Below are 21,888 nucleotides of genomic sequence, written 5' to 3'. Positions count from 1 at the left end.
ATAAACTATAAATTTATTTCACCAAGTCTACAAGTAATATACTATGTGTTACAAATTCCACTTAAAAGAATCAAGACTAATTAGTAATTTTCTGGTCACAGACAATACCAGCCAAAGTTCCATATGATACACTCCTTACAGAACTGGCAGCTGTCCAAGAAGAAATTGTTACTGCACATAACACCCTCAGGAGAGGAGTATCTCCACCAGCCAGCAACATGCTGAAAATGGTAAGATTAATTAAACAGCAACCATGATGATGCCAATAATAGTAATGGTGTTTACTGAGACTTTATTAAGTTCTATTTGGTTTCCATATACTAAGAGTCTGATCTTTGCAAATAAACCTATAATGCAGCAGCAGAAGAAACAGAGGCTCAGAGGAGGTAAGTAGCTTTCCCAACTCACAGACTTAGTAAGTGACAGAGCCACATCCATCTCAGGAAGTGTAATTTCATTCTTAATGGACCCTAGGACAGTGTTTCTCAAACTCTAGTATGCTTGAGTCGGCTGAAGAATTTGATGAAGCACAGGACCCTGGGCCCCACTTTCTAAGGTCTGATTCAGGAGGTCTGAGATGGATACCATTCCAATCTCCCAGATAATGCTGATGCTGCCAGTCAGTATCATCAGTATGGCAGATGCTACAGGTGCTTTAACAGTGCATTTGGAGAGTCATTTCATAGCTGTCTTCATTGGGCAGTAGCCCAGAGGCTAAGATGCTCTGAGAATCAAGATGTCCATGTTCTAACCTGGTGGTGCAGCTAGATGAACAAATATTGGCAAAGCTATTTCCCTGTTTCAAACACTAGTGGTAAAGAATTCTCCTGCCAGTGCAGGAGACTTGAGAGACCTGAATTCAATCCCTGGGTTGAAAAGATCCCCTGGAGTAGGAAATGGCAACTCACTCCAATATTCTTGCCTGGAAAATCCAATGGACAGAGAAGCCTGGTGGGCTACAGGCCAAAGGGTCACAAAGAGTTAGACATGACTAAAGCAACTTAGCATATAAGAAAAGAGAAATTGTCTTTCCTCTGTAAACTGCGGTATGAGCAAAGTGCTAGCAAGCAAACAAATACAGGGACTGTTCAGGTGTATTAGGCGACTAGCCTCACCTATATTATATCCCAGAAGTATCACTCAGGTTTTGGGGGATAAGAAACTTGGTTGTTTAGCCCCAGACTAGCCTAGAATAACAAGGGTTAGAAATAACACAGGCTCTGGGAACTGATTGTAGGGGACACTTTTCTCAGGCAAATGACAAAAAAGGGAGGAAAAGAGTAAATGGAAAAATGATCTTGAAATTTATCTCTTGGTCATCTTAGAATGCAAAATAATAAAAGCCAGCAGCTAGCATAGGCATTTTTGCATTGTGAGTATTGTAACTGACAGCATATTATACTTACTATAGTTTGAAAGGCATTCTTCTAGAACCTTATTGCATTAAGTTCAGTTCAGTAGCTCAGTCGTCTCCGACTTTTTGCAACCCCATGAACCACAGCACACCAGGCTTCCCTGTCCATCACCAAATCCTAGAGCTTACTCAAACTCATGTCCATTGAGTTAGTGATGCCATCCAACCATCTCATCCTCTGTCGTCCCCTTCTCCTCTTGTCCTCAATCTTTCCCAGCATCAGGTTTTTCAAATGAGTCAGCTCTTCGCATCGCATCAGTGGCCAAAGTACTGGAGTTTCAGCTTCAACATCAGTCCTTCCAATGAACACCCAGGACTGATCTCCTGGGACCTTCAAGAGTCCAAGGGAACTTCAAGAGTCTTCTCCAACACCACAGTTCAAAAGCATCAATTCTTCGGCACTCAGCTTTCTTTATAGTCCAACTCTCATATCCATACATGGCCACTGGAAAAACCATAGCCTTGACTAGATGGACCCTTATTGGAAAAGTAATGTCTCTGCTTTTTAACATGCTATCTAGGTTGGTCATCACTTTTCTTCCAAGGAGTAAGTGTCTTTTAATTTCATGGCTGCAGTCACCATCTGCAGTGATTTTAGAGCCCAGAAAAACAAAGTCAGCCACTGTTTTCCCATTTATTTCCCATGAAGTGATGGGTCTGGATGCCATGATCTTTGTTTTCGGGATGTTGAGCTTTAAGCCAATCTTTCACTCTCCTCTTTCACTTTCATCAAGAGACTCTTTAGTTCTTCTTCACTTTCTGCCATAAGGGTGGTGTCATCTGCATATCTGAGGTTATTGATATTTCCCCCAGCAATCTTGATTCCAGCTTTTGCTTCCTCCAGCCCAGCGTTTCTCATGATGTACTCTGCATATAAGTTAAATAAGCAGGGTGACAGTATACAGCCTTGACGTACTCCTTTTCTTATTTGGAACCAGTCTGTTGTTCCATGTCCAATTCTAACTTTTGCTTCCTGACCTGCACACAGGTTTCTCAAGAGTCAGGTCAGGTGTTCTGGTATTCCCATCTCTTTCAGAATTTTCCACAGTTTATTGTGATCCACACAGTCAAAGGCTTTGGCATAGTCAATAAAGCAGAAATAGATGTTTTTCTGGAACTCTCTTGCTTTTTCTTTGATCCAGTGGATAATGGCAATTTGATCTCTGGTGCCTCTGCCTTTTCTAAAACCAGCTTGAACATCTGAAATTTCACGGTTCACATATTGCTGAAGCCTTTTTGCATTGTTTCATTTAATTCTCTCAGTCATCTTGTGTTGCAAATGATACTACCATCTCTGTTTTACAGATGGTAAATCTGAACATCAGAGAAATTAGGTGTCTCATCCAAAGTCTTAAGTACTGGATAAAAACAGATTCAAATATGAATGGCCAGCTCCAGGGATGAGCTTTTAACACTTTACCTTCCTTAGGACAAATAGGGTTCAAAATCCTCAGTTTCCAGATGAGCAAATAAGTGTAGCTAGGAAGTAGTGAAGAAGTTATAGGATGAATAGAAAATATAGTCTCTGATTTCAGAGACTTTATTATTGTGTATTCAAGGTAAATACACAGGAACTATTAGAACATAGTATTAAATATATGGGCTTCCCTAGTAACTCAGCTGGTAAAAAATCTGCCTGCAATGCAGGAGACACCAGTTCAACTCCTGAGTCAAAACGATCCAATGGAGAAGGGATAGGTTACCCACTCCAATATTCTTGTGCTTCCCTGGTGGCTCAGACGTAAAGAATCTGCTTGTAATGCAGGAGCCCTGGGTTCAATCCGTGGGTTGGGAAGATCCTCTGGTGGAGGGCAAGGCAACCCACTACAGTATTCTTGCTTGGGGACACCCTATTGACAGAGGTGCCGGGCAGGCTACAGTCCATGGGGTTCCAAGGAGTCTGACACAACTGAGTGACTAAGCACAGCACAACATTGAATATATCAGTTCAGTTCAGTTCAGTTCAGTCGCTCAGTCGTGTCCGACTCTCTGCAACCCCATGAATCACAGCACGCCAGGCCTCCCTGTCCATCACCAACTCCCGGAGTACACTCAAATTCATGTCCACAGAGTCGGTGATGCCATCCAGACATCTCATTCTTCGTCGTCCCCTTCTCCTCCCGCCCCCAACCTTTCCCAGCATCAGAGTCTTTTCCAGTGAGTCAACTCGTCGCATGAGGTGGCCAAAGTATTGCAGTTTCAGCTTTAGCATCAGTCCCTCCAATGAACATCCAGGATTGATCTCCTTTAGAATGGACTGGTTGGATCTCCTTGCAGTATAAGGGACTCTCAAGAGTCTTCTCCAACACCACGATTCAAAAGCATCGATTCTTCGGCGATCAGCTTTCTTCACAGTCCAACTCTCACATCCATACATGACCACGGGAAAAACCATTGCCTTGACTAGACAGACCTTGGTTGGCAAAGTAATGTCTCTGCTTTTTAATATACTATCAAGGTTTGTCATAACTTTCCTTCCAAGGAGCAAGCGTCTTTTAATTTCATGGCTGCAATCAGCATCTGCAGTGATTTTGGAGCCCAAAAAAATAAAGTCTGACACTGTTTCCACTGTTTTTCCGTCTATTTCCCATGAAGTGATGGGGCCAGATGCCATGATCTTCGTTTTCTGAATGTTGAGCTTCAAGCCAACCTTTTCACTCTCCTCTTTCACTTTCATCAAGAGGCTTTTGAGTTCCTCTTCACTTTCTGCCATAAGGGTAGTGTCATCTGCATATCTGAGGTTATTGATATTTCTCCCTGCAATCTTGATTCCAGTTTGTGTTTCTTCAAGCCCAGTGTTCCTCATGATGTACTCTGCATATAAGTTAAATAAGCAAGGTGACAATATACAACCTTGACGTACATCTTTTCCTATTTGGAACCAGTCTGTTGTTCCATGTCCAGTTCTAACTGTTGCTTCCTGACCTGCATACAGGTTTCTCAAGAGGCAGGTCAGGTGGTCTGGGATTCCCATCTCTTTCAGAATGTTCCACAGTTTATTGTGATCGACACAGTCAAAGGCTTTGGCATAGTCAATGAAGCAGAAATAGATGTTTTTCTGAAACTCTCTTGCTTTCTCCATGATCCAGCGGATGTTGGCAATTTGATCTCTGGTGCCTCTGCCTTTTCTAAAACCAGCTTGAACATCTGGAAGGTCACTGTTCACGTATTGCTGAAGCCTGGCTTGGAGAATTTTGAGCACGACTTTACTAGCATGTGAGATGAGTGCCATTGTGCGGTAGTTTGAGCATTCTTTGGCATTGCCTTTCTTTGGGACTGGAATGAAGACTGACCTTTTCCAGTCCTGTGGCCACTGCTGAATTTTCCAAATTTGCTGGCATATTGAGTGCAGCACTTTCACCGCATCATCTTTCAGGATTTGAAATAGCTCAACTGGATTCCATCACCTCCACTAGCTTTGTTTGTAGTGATGCTTTCTAAGGCCCACTTGACTTCACATTCCAAGATGTCTGGCTCTAGGTGAGTGATCACGCCATCGTGATTATCTTCATCGTGAAGATCTTTCTTGTACAGTTCTTCTGTGTATTCTTGCTGCCTCTTCTTAATATCTTCTGCTTCTGTTAGGTCCATACCATTTCTGTCCTTTATCGAGCCCATCTTTGCATGAAATGTTCCCTACTCAGAGGTAATATCCCAAAGAGCTTCCTCAAAGAAGTCTGAACCACAGACTATTTGTAATTAAGGTTTCAGGTACTTTATACAAAAAGATAAACAGACTCTGAGATGGAGATTAGCATGTATGTTGTTTATTGGGGAACAATTTCCAGATTTACAGCTATCTGTCAATGTGGATAAAGAAGCAGCATTGAGTGTACAAAGAAATTGGGTTGTGAGTATAGGCACAACAGAAGTCTCCACTAATCCCATGGGAAACTGTATAACTAGGACGGCTCAGTAGACCTTGTCCTGAGTTGGTGAGAGGTTGTGTGGCATTTATCGTTACTATAGCTACGTGCTTGTACTGTTAGATATGTGCTGCCTTAGGGAAGTAAGTATGCTCATGAATCAGGACAATATGTGTTAAAAAGGACAGTAGAGCTTTCTGTGGACAAGACTCTCAGTTCAAGAGGAAATAAGTGCTTCAGTTCTGAAAGTAATCTTGGTATGGGTGGTGCATCTCAGCATGCACAACGAACAGTCAGCAGTAAATTAGCCAGATAAGTTCCAGCTCTAAACACTTGGAAACCTGGTCAGAATAGGCAAGATTTTATATTTGTGAGTTCAATGATGTTATTCCCACTGCCATAACATATTATGCCCTGATGAGATGTTTTATGTCATATCTACATTTTTAATTAGATGTATCCATCATTGAAATATATCTTACATTTTTTTTCTTTTTTTTCCTCAAGGGCCAGTTTTTTTTTCTTCCTTTCTTTTTTTTTAATTGGAGTATAGTTACAATGCTGTGTTAGTTTCTGCTATACCACAAAGTGAATCAGTGATACATATATATCCTCTCTTTTGGATTTCCTTCCCATTTAGGTCACCACAGAGCATTGGGTAGAGTTCCTTGTTTTATAGTCAGTTCTCATTAGTTATCTATTTTATTTATACATAGTAGTCTGTGTATCTATCTATCTATACCTATAACTCTATACATATATATAGTGTATGTCTGTCCCAATCTCCCAACTCTTTCCACTCCCCTTTCCCCCCTTGGTATCCATATGTTTGTTTTCTATGTCTGGATCTCTACTTCTGCTCTGCAAATAAGTTCATGTATACCATTTTTCTGGATTCCATGTATATGCATTAATATATGATATTTGTTTTTCTCTTTTGACTTACTTCACTCTGGAAATACATCTTTTCTTGCATGAAACAAGCAAACCCCACAAAACCACATTTTTTACTTTGACCCTAAGTTAATGAGTTACTTAATTAACCTCACAATTTAATCAATTCATCAACCTGAGGGGTAATTCTATAAAACTAACACAGATGGCAGCCTATGCATATGAGATAAACTTCTTCAATGGCAGGGAAAATATTGAAAATCTAAGTTAGGGCATCGTTGAAAAATTATTTTCAAGAGTAGCTGGATGATTTATATAAAAGCCCGTAGTAAACAAGAAATGCTGCAACTTTTTTCAGTAACAATGTGTTTTGTGCAGATTTGGGGACAGTCTTTTAAGTGGATGTACACAGCGTGAGAATGAAAGCGTGTCCGGGAGAACATTTGTCACAGTACCATAACAAGGAATGTACACTCTTCCTTTCATCTTATTTGGTGAAAAACCCAACAAAATGCTTCAACTTAACACAGTCGACACACATCAAGAGTTAGGAGCACATGCTCCAGAGCCACAAGAACTTGGATTCCAATTTTCTTTCTGCCACTTATAGATTGCATTATCCTGAAAAGTTAAGCAATAGCTGTGTGTCAGTTTCCTGATTTGCAGATGGGGATAGTAAGAGTGATTCCCTTGCAGAACTGCTGTGAGTAAAAATGAGAAAGTACACATAAAGAATTGGTGACAGATCCTTGCATGTATGTTAGCTATGATTTGCTATTATTATTCATAATTTACATGGAGTTATGTGACACTGTATTTGTTTCTAATCACAGCAATACTTATTTATTGAGCATGTAGCATAAGATTTATTATATCATAGTTGTCTTGCATGAATTATCCAAATCAAAAACTTAAAATTTTTGAACAAACTGTTGTGTATGAATTATGGGGCATATTTTACAGATGAAAAAAACTGTGATTCAAAGAGATTTAATAATGTGTCAAAGGTAAAACTATTAATAAATAATGGGATGGATTTCTAACTTGTCTCTTTTAATAGAAGCATTTACTTAAACGCTAATATTTCAGAAAAAGAAGCTACATCTGAATATTATTATCAAGTTTTGGTCTTGTAAATTCAAGGGTTAAAACAATGGAATGAAAGATTTGTCTTCCTCTTCCAACCAAAATATTTAAGAGATGTGCTTTCAACCAAAATATTTAAGAGAATTCAATTGTTAGCCTACGCAATTGAGAATATTGCTAGCTTTGGATTTTTAGAAAGAATGAACTAGAATCTTATCATCAGTTCAGTTCAGTTCAGTTGCTCAGTCATGTCCGACTCTTTGCGACCCCATGAATCACAGCATGCCAGGGCTCCCTGTCCATCACCAACTCCCAGAGTTCACTCAAACTCATGTCCATAGAGTCGGTGATGACATCCAGCCATCTCATTCTCTGTCGTCCCCTTCTCCTCCCTCCCCCAATCCTTCCCAGCATCAGACTCTTCTCCAGTGAGTCAACTCGTCGCATGAGGTGGCCAAAGTATTGGAGTTTCAGCTTTAGCATCAGTCCTTCCAATGAACACCCAGGATTGATCCCCTTTAGAATGGACTCGTTGTATCTAATGTTATTAAGGCCATGTATTTGTATTTCACTTGTAGAATTGGAGTGAAGAAGCTGCACAAAATGCCAGAATGCTGTCAAAGGATTGTGAAATTGTACAAAGCAATGCACTCAAGAGGCGAATTACAAGTAGGTATACAACACACCTTTTTTGCTCAAAAGTCCTCAGGAATTGTTCGGTAACCTGGTAAGGGTAAGTTAAGTCATCTATCATGGATTTACACTTACCCCATAAATGGCAGTGAATTGTGACTCATAGCACTGTTTCATTACTGCTAATTTTTAAATTTGGATATTCAAAATTTCAAATTCCTGATTCTGATCACCAAAAGAAGAGTCAAAGCTCTCAATATCATAGGATAGTTGAATACAATAATAACGGATGAAAAGCTGTGTAGCTAGAAGGTTTCCACTCCATGTAGTTATTTTGTGCATGCATGCTAAGTCACTTCAGTCGTGTTCGACTCTGTGTGACCCTCTGGACTATTGCCCACCAGGTCCTCTGTCCATGGGATTCTCCAGACAAGAATACTGGAGTGGGTTCTTCTCCATGCCCTCCTCCAGGCGATTTTCCCAACCCAGGGATGTAACCCGCATCTCTCACATCTCCTGCACTGACAGGCAGATTCTTTACCACTAGTGCCACCTGGGAAGCCCATAGTTATTTCAGCTACTCACAATATTACCATGGGACTATATTTAGCTTTGGAATGAGCTATCTTTATTTATAGAGAAGTGAGTCATACTCAACTCTATGGAGCTGCCCATAAGAACAAGTTTAGATGCTCAAAAATAAACCCATCTCATGGCATATATATTAGGTAGATCACTGCTAGTTTCCTGAAAAGCCATTAGTGTCTCCTACCGGAGCAGACATTAAGAACACTCTGTATTTAAAGATTTGGGGGCATCTTTACTCAATGCTGTTAAGCTGTGAATTAGCAAAATGAGTCTTCCCTGCTCCAGAGAAAGGCAGTTTACTACCAAATGTCACGTTTGATTGAGACCCCACATCACAAGTGAATGGATGACCAAATGAGCAAATGTTTATTTCAAGGTCTTTGTATGATGAATACTTCATATGGTTGTTTTCAAGGCATGGACTTGGTTACAACTCATAGATTGTTCTGATTGGTTTCATCTTTCTCCATCAGCTTGGACATGGCAGAAACTAAAATGTTGGTTGGTCTGATTTCCAAGCTTGCAGATAATTTCCTACTGTCAAGTTTTCAGCAAACCTGAGTACCACACGTTTATTCATCAATGAGAAAGAAAATTGTTAGCCAAATACAGCTGAGTTGGCCTCCTCTTATCAAACATTGCTTAGATGACCAGTGAAACATTTCTAAAATAAAAGTGAGGAAAGTATCCTTGTAAAATGTTTCCAAGCTTCGTAAAGTATAACCTAGTCCTTTTTCCTCCTCTTAGATACTTTTTGTGGAGAAAATATGCATCTGACATCTTATCCTATCTCATGGTCAAATGTAATCAGGATCTGGTACAGTGAGTCTAAATATTTCCAGTATGGGGAATGGACATTGACAGATGATGACGTGACAACTGAGCATTACACTCAGGTAAACTGTGTGCTGGCCAATATACATATTGATCAAGTGACAATAAGGGTGTGTGGAAAACAGGCAAATAAGAACCATGGGAAATCCTTCTACCCACTTTTTGCAAATTTACAATCTTCAAAGATACTTCTAACTTTTAGTGGGAAATAATACTTGGAAACCATTATCTGGGATCTGGGTATGTTCAAGGACTTCTTTAGAAAAAACTAAAGAAGGGGTTGGAGAAGGAAGTTGAACCATGATACCTTCAAGAGCTGAAGGAGATGAACACAGATGGAAGGGCCTTATCATTGGAGCCATATTAGCTATTATAAATGTTATCTTGTAATTTGAATGTAGTAGAAGTCATTAAACAGAAGAATGATTTAACCTGATTCACATTTGTAAAATATCACTGGGCTTCAGTGTAGATAATAAATTAATTCTACAAAAATGACTTTGAATATCTAAATCAGGTGATTTATTTTCCAGCAAGATGTAAATTGCCAAAACTCATCCAGAATGGATAGATTTAAATACTTAATATGCAAGAAATACAAATGATAAAACAGTGTTATCCCCCAAGCAGAAGACTCAGCTGTGACACAAAATCTGTAATAAAATATACTCACAACAAAACCTACTTAAGATTAATGTTAAAAGCTTACAAAGATAGCACATTTAAGAAAAATAGACTTAATCACTTATTCTAAAGCAAAGCAGACATTTCTAAATAAAGACTAGCAAGTAGAATTCCTCTTCTTTATTATTATTACTATTTACCTGGCCACGTGGCATGTGGGATCTTAATTCCCCAACAAAGGATCAAACCCACACCCCGAGCAGTAGAAGTGCAGTCTTAACCACTGCACCACCAGGGACATCCCAATAGCATTCTTATTTTAAGATCGATATCATTGGACACAAGTGGTATGTGCCAGGAGTCCTAGAATAGTACAGCATTAGACCATTTATTTATAATTTATGCTATCAGAGGATAAAAATAAAATTATTACCCAGAGAGCTAAAAATATGACAATGTGAGACAATTTCTACTTTCCTTGTCTTTTAGGTAAAAGTAGACTAGACCCACTATTTCCATCAGAAGAACATGAGCTCTATTACTCTGAAGCAGTAATTTAATATTTCTTCCTCCAAACACTTGAAAGTCTTTTCTATTCAATCCCCACCATATACCTATGATGTAGAAGCTAGTATTATTATATTTCATTTTACAAATAATAAAATGAGATGTTGAAACATAAAACAAGCTTGTAAATACCATCCCACCAGGAATTGACAGAGATGGATTTTGAACCTGACTCATTTTTTTCTCAGGAGCCAACTCACTGTTCTCCACATGCCACTTTTTTGATGATTAAGCAAAGTTGCTGCCATGCTCTAATTTTTATGCAGTCACCAAACAGTCTTCATCATGTTACTATATTTTCCATACAGACTTGATAAGAAGAAGAATATAAGTCAGGGTCAGTGATGGCACCCAAGTATGCATATATATGTACAATATCTAGACACATGGGAATCTTTCTGTTTCTATGACCTCCTAACAAGCCATGCTCAAAGCATCCTAAAAGCATGTGTGTTTATTTTCAATCATGGATAACAATATTCATATTGCAATCATTTAGCAAAATACCAAATTATTAATATAATCATCTTATCTTTACAGGTTGTTTGGGCCACTTCTTATCTTATTGGCTGTGGCATGTCATCATGTCATAAAGGAATTCGCTATCTCTACATCTGTCACTATTGCCATGAGTATGTATTACACAGCTTTAGTTTCACATAACTTTTAGAAATACACTTCCCTTACATCATCTAGTTTCTCAAAAATCATTTGCTTTAAATTATTTTAACTGATTTTCAAGAGTGAGTAAAGTTTTATTTGCATTTTTCAAAAAGGAATTTTATTAGACCACTTTTTCCTTTGTTCTTTTTTAAGGGGAAATGACCCTGACAAGAAGAATGTACCCTATAATAAGGGAAGTCCATGTGGAGACTGTCCAAATAACTGCGAAGATAAACTATGTAGTAAGTTTTACATCTCAGTGTGCTTAATATTGATTGTTGATCTAGGAGCCATGGGTCATTAAAATCAAGCATTTAATAATATTACAACTTTCTATAATATTACTTTTTCCTCAATCATCTCAAAGGAATAATTAACATTATCTGATTTCCCTTCCCCCACCCCCAAAGTGATCCAGAAGACCAATGATTAAATCTATTGAATTGGAAATTAGAACATCCAGGTCTAAACTCAACTTTCCACCCTACAACTTATAGTTCTCACCCTATAATAAGGGCATCTTGGATAAGATGCTAATATAATTTTTTCTCTGCTCTTTATATAAAAAGTTTCTTGGCTCTGTTATTGCAGCCCTGAATTTAGACATGGTGCTTTCAGGTTACCAGGGTTCTCAGGTTGCTCTTTGGCCGTAACCCCTCTACCTGCCTGTCCACTTATCAGAGCAGGTGGTAATTTTTTACTCAGTGATCCTTATACTTTTAAGTTTCCACAGACACATTGGAAGACATGAGCTATGATCAGACTGTCTATTTTTTACTGTACATCTTTTTATTTCTTAAGTAAGTCTTACCTAAAATGTAGTATTAACTAAATGGGTTCCAATTCCATGTTCATTTCCTTAGGTAACAAAAGTGTCTTTTTCTGGAGTTTTCTTCAGGCATAATTTACTAGTCCATGGGGCTATGTTTATAACTTAATTTTCAGTAAGTTTATGGAGAAATAATAAACCTCCTCCCCACCAAAAAATATCCTTTATCTGCAGATTTGGAAGACTAAAATCCTTCACCTGACCAGTCCATTCCATTTGCTTTTAAAGCAAGGAAAAATGCAATCACTTTTCCTTTATCAATTTCTCTGTCACTCTTCTTCTTTTCCTTCTTCCTCTTCCTGTCACTTTCAGTAACTCATTTCTGAAAACAAATGTAGCTGGAGAAAGATAAAATATCTACTAATTATCTTTGCTACAGGGTAATGGAGTAGGTTTATTTTTTTAATTCAAGAGACAAAAGCAGTGTCTAGAATGGAATGAAAAATGCCATAGAAGTAAAATGAGAGTAGAAAAGTAAAAAAGTATTACTTAATAATATTGACTCTATAACACAGAATATACATCTCTTAAGCCTTTTCAGTTCAGTTCAGTTCAGTTCAGTCGCTCAGTCGTGTCCGACTCTCCGCGACCCGATGAATCACAGCACGCCAGGCCTCCCTGTCCATCACCAACTCCTGGAGTTCACTCAAACTCATGTCCACAGAGTTGGTGATGCCATCCAGCCATCTCATTCTCTGTCGTCCCCTTCTCCTCCCACCCCCAACCTTTCCTAGCATCAGAGTCTTTTCCAGTGAGTCAACTTGTCGCATGAGGTGGCCAAGTGTTGGAGTTTCAGCTTTAGCATCAGTCCTTCCAATGAACACCCAGGCTTGATCTCCTTTAGAATGGACTGGTTGGATCTCCTTGCAGTACAAGGGACTCTCAAGAGTCTTCTCCAACACCACAGTTCAAAAGCATCAATTCTTCGGCGATCAGCTTTCTTCACAGTCCAACTCTCACATCCATACATGACCACGGGAAAAACCACCTACAAATGCATGAGAAGATGACAGATGCGTTTTTGAGTCAATATGGTGTAACCTTGCGTTTTCCTTTCAGCGAACCCCTGCATCTACTACGATGAATACAATAACTGTAATACACAGACTCGACGTCTTGGCTGCAACCGCCTGTCAGTTCAACGCCTCTGCAAAGCTAGTTGTATGTGTCAAACTGAGATAAAATAGCCTTTTTTATTTGCAGCTGTGATGTGCTGTTGGATTATCTTTGACCTTCCTTTGCTCCAGCAGCTTTTGATGCATTTCAGTTGGTTTTAATTACACCTAAAATACTAATTTTCACTAATCATATATAAGTGTTAGTCACTCAGTCGTGTCCGACTCTCTGCAATCCCATGGATCATACATGGGCATCAGTATATTTACAACAATGCCCTTCACTCCTGTTCTGCTACATTGTGAAGCAACACTGTTTTAAACTTTCTTAAAACTGGAGTGAAATATGACTGATGAAATGTGACAGAACTATGAAATATGGAATGAAATACGATTTAAATATGAAAGAGTTCAGCACCTGCCTCATATTTAAATCATGTGATGTCTAGTTCTCAGGTTGACATGATTCAGTGGATTGGATAACTGGTTCAGTAAACTGTGCTAAAGGAGGGTCTTTCCCTGTTTAACTTCTTCTCCTGCTTTCCCAGGTCTCCAGCTTCCCTGGTATTTGTCTTCCCTGCACAATTAACACACACTAATAATTCATCTCTTCTTAACTTCACGTCTACTTTAAATCAACCATTAAAATAATCCACAAAGCAAACAAAGAGTCCAGTCTCATTACTTGAAAGGTAAATGTTGGTTAATGGGAAGTGATTTGAAGATCTCACTGTTTCATTGCCATATCTATACACATTTGTAAAGCAGGGCAAGACAACTGTGTGAGTGCTTAATTTAACAAAATAAATATTCAGCATGGATTACATGCAAGGCGTAATCCACACATAGAGGATATTCCCTCCCTTATTTCCTACTGAACTGGAATATTAAAGAAACCTAGTAAAGTGTATGGCTACACGGACGGCACAATATGAGGTATTTTGTTTCATTTCAGGTATTTCTTTGGTAAATGTGCTCTTTCTGAAAGTTTATATAAAAGAAACTCTAGGTTTTTATCATTTGTCATGCCAAGTAAAAGAAAGAAGCAGTAGAAATGGTTTTACTTCAAGGCTGAAATTTTTTTGTGTTACCCTAAATGAGCTTCATACTGCAAAATTATCTCCAAGCAGGTGTGACACAAACATATAGTGTGCTGAATTGAAACAAATACACTGCCAGATATTTCTCCAGCAATCATGAGTTTATTCAGAATCAGCAGAGAATTGCAATTTGGAGTGGGCAGCTATGGGGAGCCACAAGCAAGTCCCCATTTGGCAAGGAAGGAAGATTCCTTTACAGAGAAGAAAGGAACTAGGGAGGACTATAGTAAACAGAGTCCATGGCTCTTTATTGGAGAGTCTTTGAAGGAAGGAAGCAGGAGCTTTCTTTTTCTTGATGGGCTCTGCTACCCCTGCAGGGCACGAAAGCTCCCCTCGCCACGTCTCCTGACTCTACTTCATTGAGGTTTCTGTTTATGAATCTTTCACAAGTGCAACTTCTTGACTACTTCCCAACATCACTCCAATGACCCCAGCTTATCAGGAGTGTTTGTGGACACAGCAGCACTCTTTCCTGTAGACTTGAAATTTCATGGTATACCCAAGGTCTATGGCAGGGGGAATGTCAAGACTGGACTCAGGAATTCAAATACATTGTTCTATTAAAAACAAATGTATGTGAAGAGAGCCCACACTCTGTTTATGGAATGTGTATAACTTTAAATATACTTGCTTTCACTTAAAAAAAGAAAACAAGCAGTGTGTGTGTGTGTGTGTGTGTGTGTGTGTGTGTGTGCACGCATATGCTCATGGATGTCCAGAAACCCTGTAAAGCAAACGTAGTAAAGAGCATCCTTGATGGCAAAAACCTAATTAGGTTGTTGGGTTTTTAGTGCAGAGCAAATGGGCACAAAAATGGATTCAAGTCACAAGGAAACTCAAAGTCTTGGCTTAATGCAACAGGGAAATGTAACACATCCTCATTCTCAATTTAAAGACCTCTATAATAAAAACTCATTTCTATGCAGATGTATATGGAGGCATGTGTTTAAAATGCTCCAAGATATGAAGATAGACAAGTATTTATTTTGGAGGTCATTGTTCTAAGCATTTGGCAGCCTGGTCATAACAGCAAGATTTCTTCATGGCATTAGTATTCTCTTTGCCCCTGTTTGGGTATTTTCTGTCAATTCTACTCCTTCAGGCACATGTAGTTTGATAGAAATATGTATTTTTTAAGGTACGCATACTAGGAAAAATAGAAATATATCTTGTGGTATGTAATAATTAAAAGCTGTAGAACCATGTTTTTTTCTCTGCGCCAGGCTGTATTAATCCCAGTTTAGAAAGTTCATTCACATAAAGACTAATTCCAGGAAATGACCACAAGATGGCAGCATATACATGTGATCACTAAACATTTGAAGCCAAGGAAAAGCAACTGTTATGCTATTTTAAAATTATTCTTTAAAAAGTAGCTCAATGATTTTCATAAAAAGATTATAATGAAAACAAACTAAAACAGCCTCCACACTTTGTGGGCAATAGGTCACTGTTTTAGGTGGATGCACCCAAAGAAGGATAACTCTAACAGAGTTAGATTGTTCATCCCACACCTATTAATAAAGAGGTTCTTCCTTTCATCTTACAGATTAGCTGTTGCTGACATCGACCTGATAATATATCTGCATCTCAGTTTCCTCATTGGCAAATGGGGATAATAATAGCACTTCCCTTGTAGAGCTGCTATGAGGATAAAGTATGGGAAAATATATACAGAATTCTTAACAGATCCTGACATGTTGTGTTAGCTATCAATTTTTATTATTTTTATCATTCACAATTTTTGTTCAAGTTGGATTTAGAAAAGGCAGAGGAGCCAGAGGTCAAATTGCCAATATCCATTGGATCATAGAAAAAGCAAGAGAGTTCCAGAAAAACAACTACATTTACTTTATTGACTACACCAAAGCCTTTGACTGTGTGGATCACAGCAATCTGTGGAAAATTCTTCAAGAGGTGGGAATACCAGACCACCTGACCTGCCTCCTGATAAATCTGTATGCGGGTCAAGAAGCAACAGTTATGAGAGAGGGATAACTTAGGTATGGCATTGGGTTTTTTTTTTTTTCTTTTTGCAGCCTGAGGCAGTTGTAAAATAACTTAATGTAGCTTTTTACAACTGTGTATTCTATAGTATTTTTTCATTTGGTGAAATTTTAACTGTTAATGTTTTTGGCATTGTGCTTTGTACCATTTATTAAATAAAAATTTTTTAAAAAGAAAAAAAAGAAGCAACAGTTAAAACCGGACATGGAACAACAGACTAGTTCCAAATCCAGAAAGGAGTACGTCAAGGCTACATATTGTCACCCTGCTTATTTAAATTATATGCAGAGTACATCATACAAAATGCCAGACTGGATGAAGCACAATCTGGAATTAAGATTGCTGGGAGAAATATCAGTAACCTCAGATACACAGATAACATCACCCTTACGGCAGAAAGCGAAGAAGAACCAAAGAGCCTCTTGATAAAAGTGAAAGAGGAGAGTGAAAAAGTTAGCTTAAAACTCAACACTCAGAAAACTAAGATCAAAGCATCTGGTCCCATCACTTCATGGCAATAGATGGGGAAACAATGGAAACAGTGACAGACTTTGATTTGGGGCTCCAAGATCACTACAGATGGTGACTGCAGCCACGAAATTAAAAGACGCTTGCCCCTTGGAAGAAAAGCTATGACCAACCTAGACAGCATATTAAAAAGCAAAGACATTTCTTTGCCAACAAAAGTTCATCTAGTCAAAGCTATGGTTTTTCCAGTAGTCAGGTATGGATGTGAGAGTTGGACAATAAAGAAAGCTGAGCGCCGAAGAACTGATGCTTTTGAACTGTGGTGTTGGAGAAGACCCTTGAGGGTCCCTTGGACTTCAAGGAGATCAAACCAGTCAATCCTAAAGGAAATCAGTCCTGAATATTCATTGGAAGGACTGATGCTAAAGCTGAAGCTCCACTATTTTGGCCACCTGATGCAGAGAACTGACTCATTGGAAAAGACCCTGACTCTGGGAAAGATTGAAGGCAGGAGAAGGAGACAACAGAAGATGAGATGGTTGGATGGCATCACTTACTCAATGGACATGAGTTTGAGTGAACTCCGAGAGTTGGTGATGGAGAGGGAGGCCTGGCGTGCTGCAGTCCATGGGGTCACAAAGAGTCGGACATGACTGCGCGACTGAACTGAACTGAACTGGGGTCTCTCATGGAAATGAAGAAAATGCATGGCCATTACTAAGATGAGGTGGTTTCTTTCTATTCTATTTGCTGAGTATTTATATCACAAAGGAGTATTGAAAATATGGTTATCAGCTCTTCTACAACTGGCTCTATAAAAAAGAAAAACCACATTGAGACAGGTAAGAGGGGAAGAGACAGAATATACTTAGAACCCCATTCCCACAAGCAGGAGGGGATATCACAAGGGTAGGGGTCCTCCCCGAGGAGGAAGGGTGTGCACCCCACATTAGGCACCCCTGCCCTGAGAACCTGCGGTGGAAAGATGAGCCCCTATAACATGGTCTTTGAAAGCCAACAGGGCTTATGTTCAGAAGGGCCTGAGGGCTATAGACAACTGAGCCTCTGCTCAAACTCACTCTTTGCAAGTCCCTGCACAGAGGCAGCAGTTTGAAAAGCACCTCCACCAGACGTGAAGGAAATTCATTGACTCATTTTACAGAAAGTGCTAAGGAGTGTGGATCTGTTGGAGCTATCTCCAGGGATCAAAGAACTGGCAGGCACCATTTATCTTTCATTCTCCCTCAGCCTAACTGGTCGCACTCTGGGGGTACCTTTCTGACATTTGCCATCTACCAGGCGGAGAAGGCAATGACACCCCACTCCAGTACTCTTGCCTGGAAAATCCCATGGATGGAGGAGCCTGGTAGGCTGCAGTCCATGGGGTCGTGAAGAGTCGGACACAACTGAGCCACTTCACTTTCACTTTTCACTGTCATGCATTGGAGAAGGAAATGGCAACCCACTCCAGTGTTCTTGCCTGGAGAATCCCAGGGACGGGGGAGCCTACTGGGCTGCCATCTATGGGGTTGCACAGAGTTGGACATGACTGAATCAACTTAGCAGCAGCAGCAGCAGGCTAGGATCACTTGCCTTGCCTGGTGTTCCTCTGCACATGTGCCACACCCAGTGGGCAACCTTAGCTGGGACTGGCAGTGGATAGCCTCAGAATGAACCAGAATGCTCCTCAAAGCGGTTCCTACCCCAGAGGGGTCCAACCCAGCTCACCAAGGCACCACCCCTAGCAGTTTGTGGCTGGACCTGGCCACCAGACCTGCAGAGCTCAGGCCTCAGAATCAGCCTTGCTGGGGGCTCACCCTGCCTACCAACACATCTGCAGCAGACACAACCAGGCCTAGGACAGGCTGCACACCAGGACAGGCTGGGACCTGGGACACTTTACTGTGGTGACTGCACCTAGTCACACGTCTCCTTGAGCAACAAAATACAAAGAAACTGTGAGGTACGCAAAATAACTTTGTGCATGGACTGTTGGGGAAAATTACGGATGACGTGATACAAAAAGAACAAAAAAAAAAAACAGCTGCCACTTCTGAAGAGCCTGGAGCAAAAACAGGGTGTCAGGAGCCAAAGCAGGGTACTGAAAATGCCCTCTGCACAAAATACCACCAAAGGGTTGAGCAAGCAGCCTAAGTCACTCCTCCAGCCTGACCCCTCGACACACCCCTACGCTCACCCACTATAAGGATTGAAGTTGCCCCACCTCACAGAGCAAGCATGGGAACCTGTTGTCTGTTCTCACTCCTCTGCTGCAACAGAGGCCCCAATAAAGCCGTGCCTGAATTTCTTGGGCTTCCCTGATGGTTCAGATGGTAAAGAATCTGCCTGCAATGCAAGGGACCTGAGTTCGATCCCTGGGTTGGGAAGATCCCTCAGAGGAGGGCATGGCAACCCACTCCAGTATTCTTGCCTGGGGAATTCCATGGACAGAGGAGCCTGGTGGGCAACAACAGTCTATGGGATCACAAAGAGTCAGACACAACTGAGCAACTAACACTTTGACTTTCTTGAATTTCTTACCTGGCCACTTATCAATTTCTACTGATTGGGGAAAGGCCAAGGACTCTGATCTGTACCAATACTACTATGACTCACTGAAGGCTCAGATGATGGTTAGCATTTTTTAGCAATAAAATGTTTTTTAATTAAGGTATGTACATTTTTTATGTAGCTCAGTGGTAAAAAAAAAAAATCTGCCTACTAGTACAGGAGATACAGGCGACACAGGGGATGTCAGTTTGAACCCTGGGTCAGGAAGATCCCCTGGAGTAGTAAATGGTAACCCACTCCAGTATTCTTGCTGGGGAAATTCCATGGACAGAGGAATTTGGTGGGCTACAGTCGCTGAGTCAGACATGATTGAGCATGCATGCACAAGTACATTGTTTAGACATAAAGCTAATACTACACACTTAATAAAGTATAGCACTGTGTAATCATAACTATTATATGCACTGAGAAAACCAAAAAATTCCTATGACTCACTATATTGCTATATTTGCTTTATTGCAGCGGTCTGGAACCAAACCTGCAGTATCTCCAAGGTATGCCTGTACTAAAGTCTGGTCCTCACAGACCAGTCTATGCTATTTCAGAAGAAACAGAGATCCAGAGGACATAAGTAACTTTTCCCCACGTCATACAGTTAGCAAATAACAGAGCAATAATTCCAACAAACAGTCTAATTTCATTAGACAGTGCTTCTCAAATTTGAATGTATTTAAGAATCAACTGAAGAACTTGGTAAAGCACACATTCCTGACCTCCATTCTCTGGGATCCTCATTTGAGAGATCTAAGGTGAACACGATGCCATGCTCCCAGCTAATGTGAGGCTAGTCAGTATCTTCCGTGTATCAAACTTTGTTTAACAAGTTATTTTTGATTAACAAGATTCATTTCATGGCTATCTTCATTGGGCAGTAGCCCAGAGACTAAGATGCTGTGAGAATTAAGACATCCAGATTCTAAGACATTTGGTGCAACCAGATAAGTAAATGTTGGCAAGTCTATTTCCCAGTTCCCTTGCATCCCATAAAGAAAGAAAGAACTTGTCTTTCCACTATAAACCTCCTGTGTGAGCCAACTAGGTGCTATGAAACCAAGTGCCAAGGTGCAAAGGTATGTTGTTCAGTTGCTAAGTCATGTCTGACTCTTTGTGATCCCATGAACTGCAGCACACCAGGCTTCCTTGTCCTTCACCATCTCTCAGAGTTTGCTCAAACTTATTGAGTTGGTGATACCATCTCATCTTCTGTCGTGCCCTTCTCCTCCTGCCTTCAATCTTTCCCAGCATCAGGGTCTTTTCCAATGAGATGGCTCTTTGCATCAGGTATGAGAGATCAACAAAATGATAAAATTAAAACATTCTTAAAACTAAGTAACATGTCAAAAGGAACATAGGAGGTGAGCTGCCCATAAAAATGCATAGGGTCTATATGGGAAGGAACTGATAAAATTAGCAGCAACACGTTAAAGGAACAGAAATAGGGGTGAAGAGAAAAACACAAACACCCCCTCCTAAAATAATAAAGAAGAAAGAAAAATAAGTTTATAGGATTAAAACTTGATTAAACAGAATCATTTGTTCAAGCCAGAATTCACATCTTTGGAGCAAATACAATGAACATGCTCTTGTGATTTTAATCAGATATTACCGCACAAAACAGGAATACCCTTCCAATATTAATCAGAGGTAATGTCCTGGAGAGCTCCCTCAAAGAGGTCTGAACTGAAAATTGTATATATCAAGTTGCAGGTAGGTAGGCAGAGCGTGGAATGGAGATTCCTTTGCAGGACACTTCAGTTCAGTTCAGTTCAGTTGCTCAGTCGTATCCGACTCTTTGCGACCCCATGAATCACAGCACACCAGGCCTCCCTGTCTATCACCAACTCCCGGAGTTCACTCAAACTCATGTCCATCGAGTCGGTGATGCCATCCAGCCATCTCATTCTCTGTCATCCCCTTCTCTTCCCGCCCCCAATCCTTCCCAGCATCAGAGTCTTACTGGGGGAAAATCTCCAGGTTTACACATCCCGGTGGACATAGGGAGAGAAACAGGATTGTATACCTGGAGAACCTGGGTTGGAAGGCAGCCACAAAAAAAGTCTTTGGCTAATCCCATGGTAAATATAAAACTGGGATGACCCTTCACAGTTGTCCCAATGTGGAGAGGGGTGCCTGACATAAGAACACAGCTATCAGTTCTTATGTGTGGGCTGCTCTGAGAGGAGACTCTGTTCATGGGCAAAGTTAATTCTCAGAGAAGGCACACAGTAGGGCTGTCTGTGGGTGACTCCCAGCTACTGAGGAAGTATGTCCTGCATTGTAGAAAGGAACCTGGGTGGCACATCACAGCATCCACTCAAGCAATCATCTGAGAGTTAGGCAGTTAAGTTCCAGTCCTATTCATCTGGTAACCGGCTCACAACAGGCAAGATTTCTCTCCTGATGATTATAATGATATTCCCATAGCTGAGCGATCCTATACCCTAAATGTAGCGTGTTCTGTGATATCTTTACATTCAGTTAGATGAAGCCAAGACAAAATCAGGTATCTTCATGTATGACTAGATTAAAACCTGCAAACCACATTCTTCATCACATAGCTCAGTAAATTCCTTAACATGACGGGCAATTATAGGAAATAACCAAAAGATGGCAGTGTATACACATGACT

The 21,888-nt window shown here is 40.2% G+C and overlaps 1 protein-coding gene across 2 annotated transcripts in view; it reads left to right on the top strand.

The window, feature by feature from the left end:
- CRISP1 (cysteine rich secretory protein 1) overlaps nucleotides 1-13,185 on the top strand; it is a 34,372-nt gene extending 21,187 nt beyond the window's left edge. For both annotated transcript variants that reach the window (XM_055406386.2, XM_088831384.1), the window contains exons 3-8: nucleotides 102-230; nucleotides 7,839-7,929; nucleotides 9,229-9,377; nucleotides 11,047-11,138; nucleotides 11,323-11,411; nucleotides 13,058-13,185. In XM_055406386.2, the coding sequence (XP_055262361.2) occupies nucleotides 102-230; nucleotides 7,839-7,929; nucleotides 9,229-9,377; nucleotides 11,047-11,138; nucleotides 11,323-11,411; nucleotides 13,058-13,185 (678 nt within the window). The remainder of the gene's footprint in view (nucleotides 1-101; nucleotides 231-7,838; nucleotides 7,930-9,228; nucleotides 9,378-11,046; nucleotides 11,139-11,322; nucleotides 11,412-13,057) is intronic.
- Nucleotides 13,186-21,888: the final 8,703 nt, after the last annotated feature.

The sequence above is a fragment of the Moschus berezovskii genome, chromosome 23 (assembly GCF_049115385.1).
Source record: "Moschus berezovskii isolate FMDL1 chromosome 23, NW_MosBer_1.0, whole genome shotgun sequence".
NCBI classification, from domain to species: Eukaryota; Metazoa; Chordata; class Mammalia; order Artiodactyla; family Moschidae; genus Moschus; species Moschus berezovskii.
The sequence above is the reverse complement of the archived record's forward strand: the minus strand, read 5'-3'. Positions and strand labels throughout refer to the sequence as shown.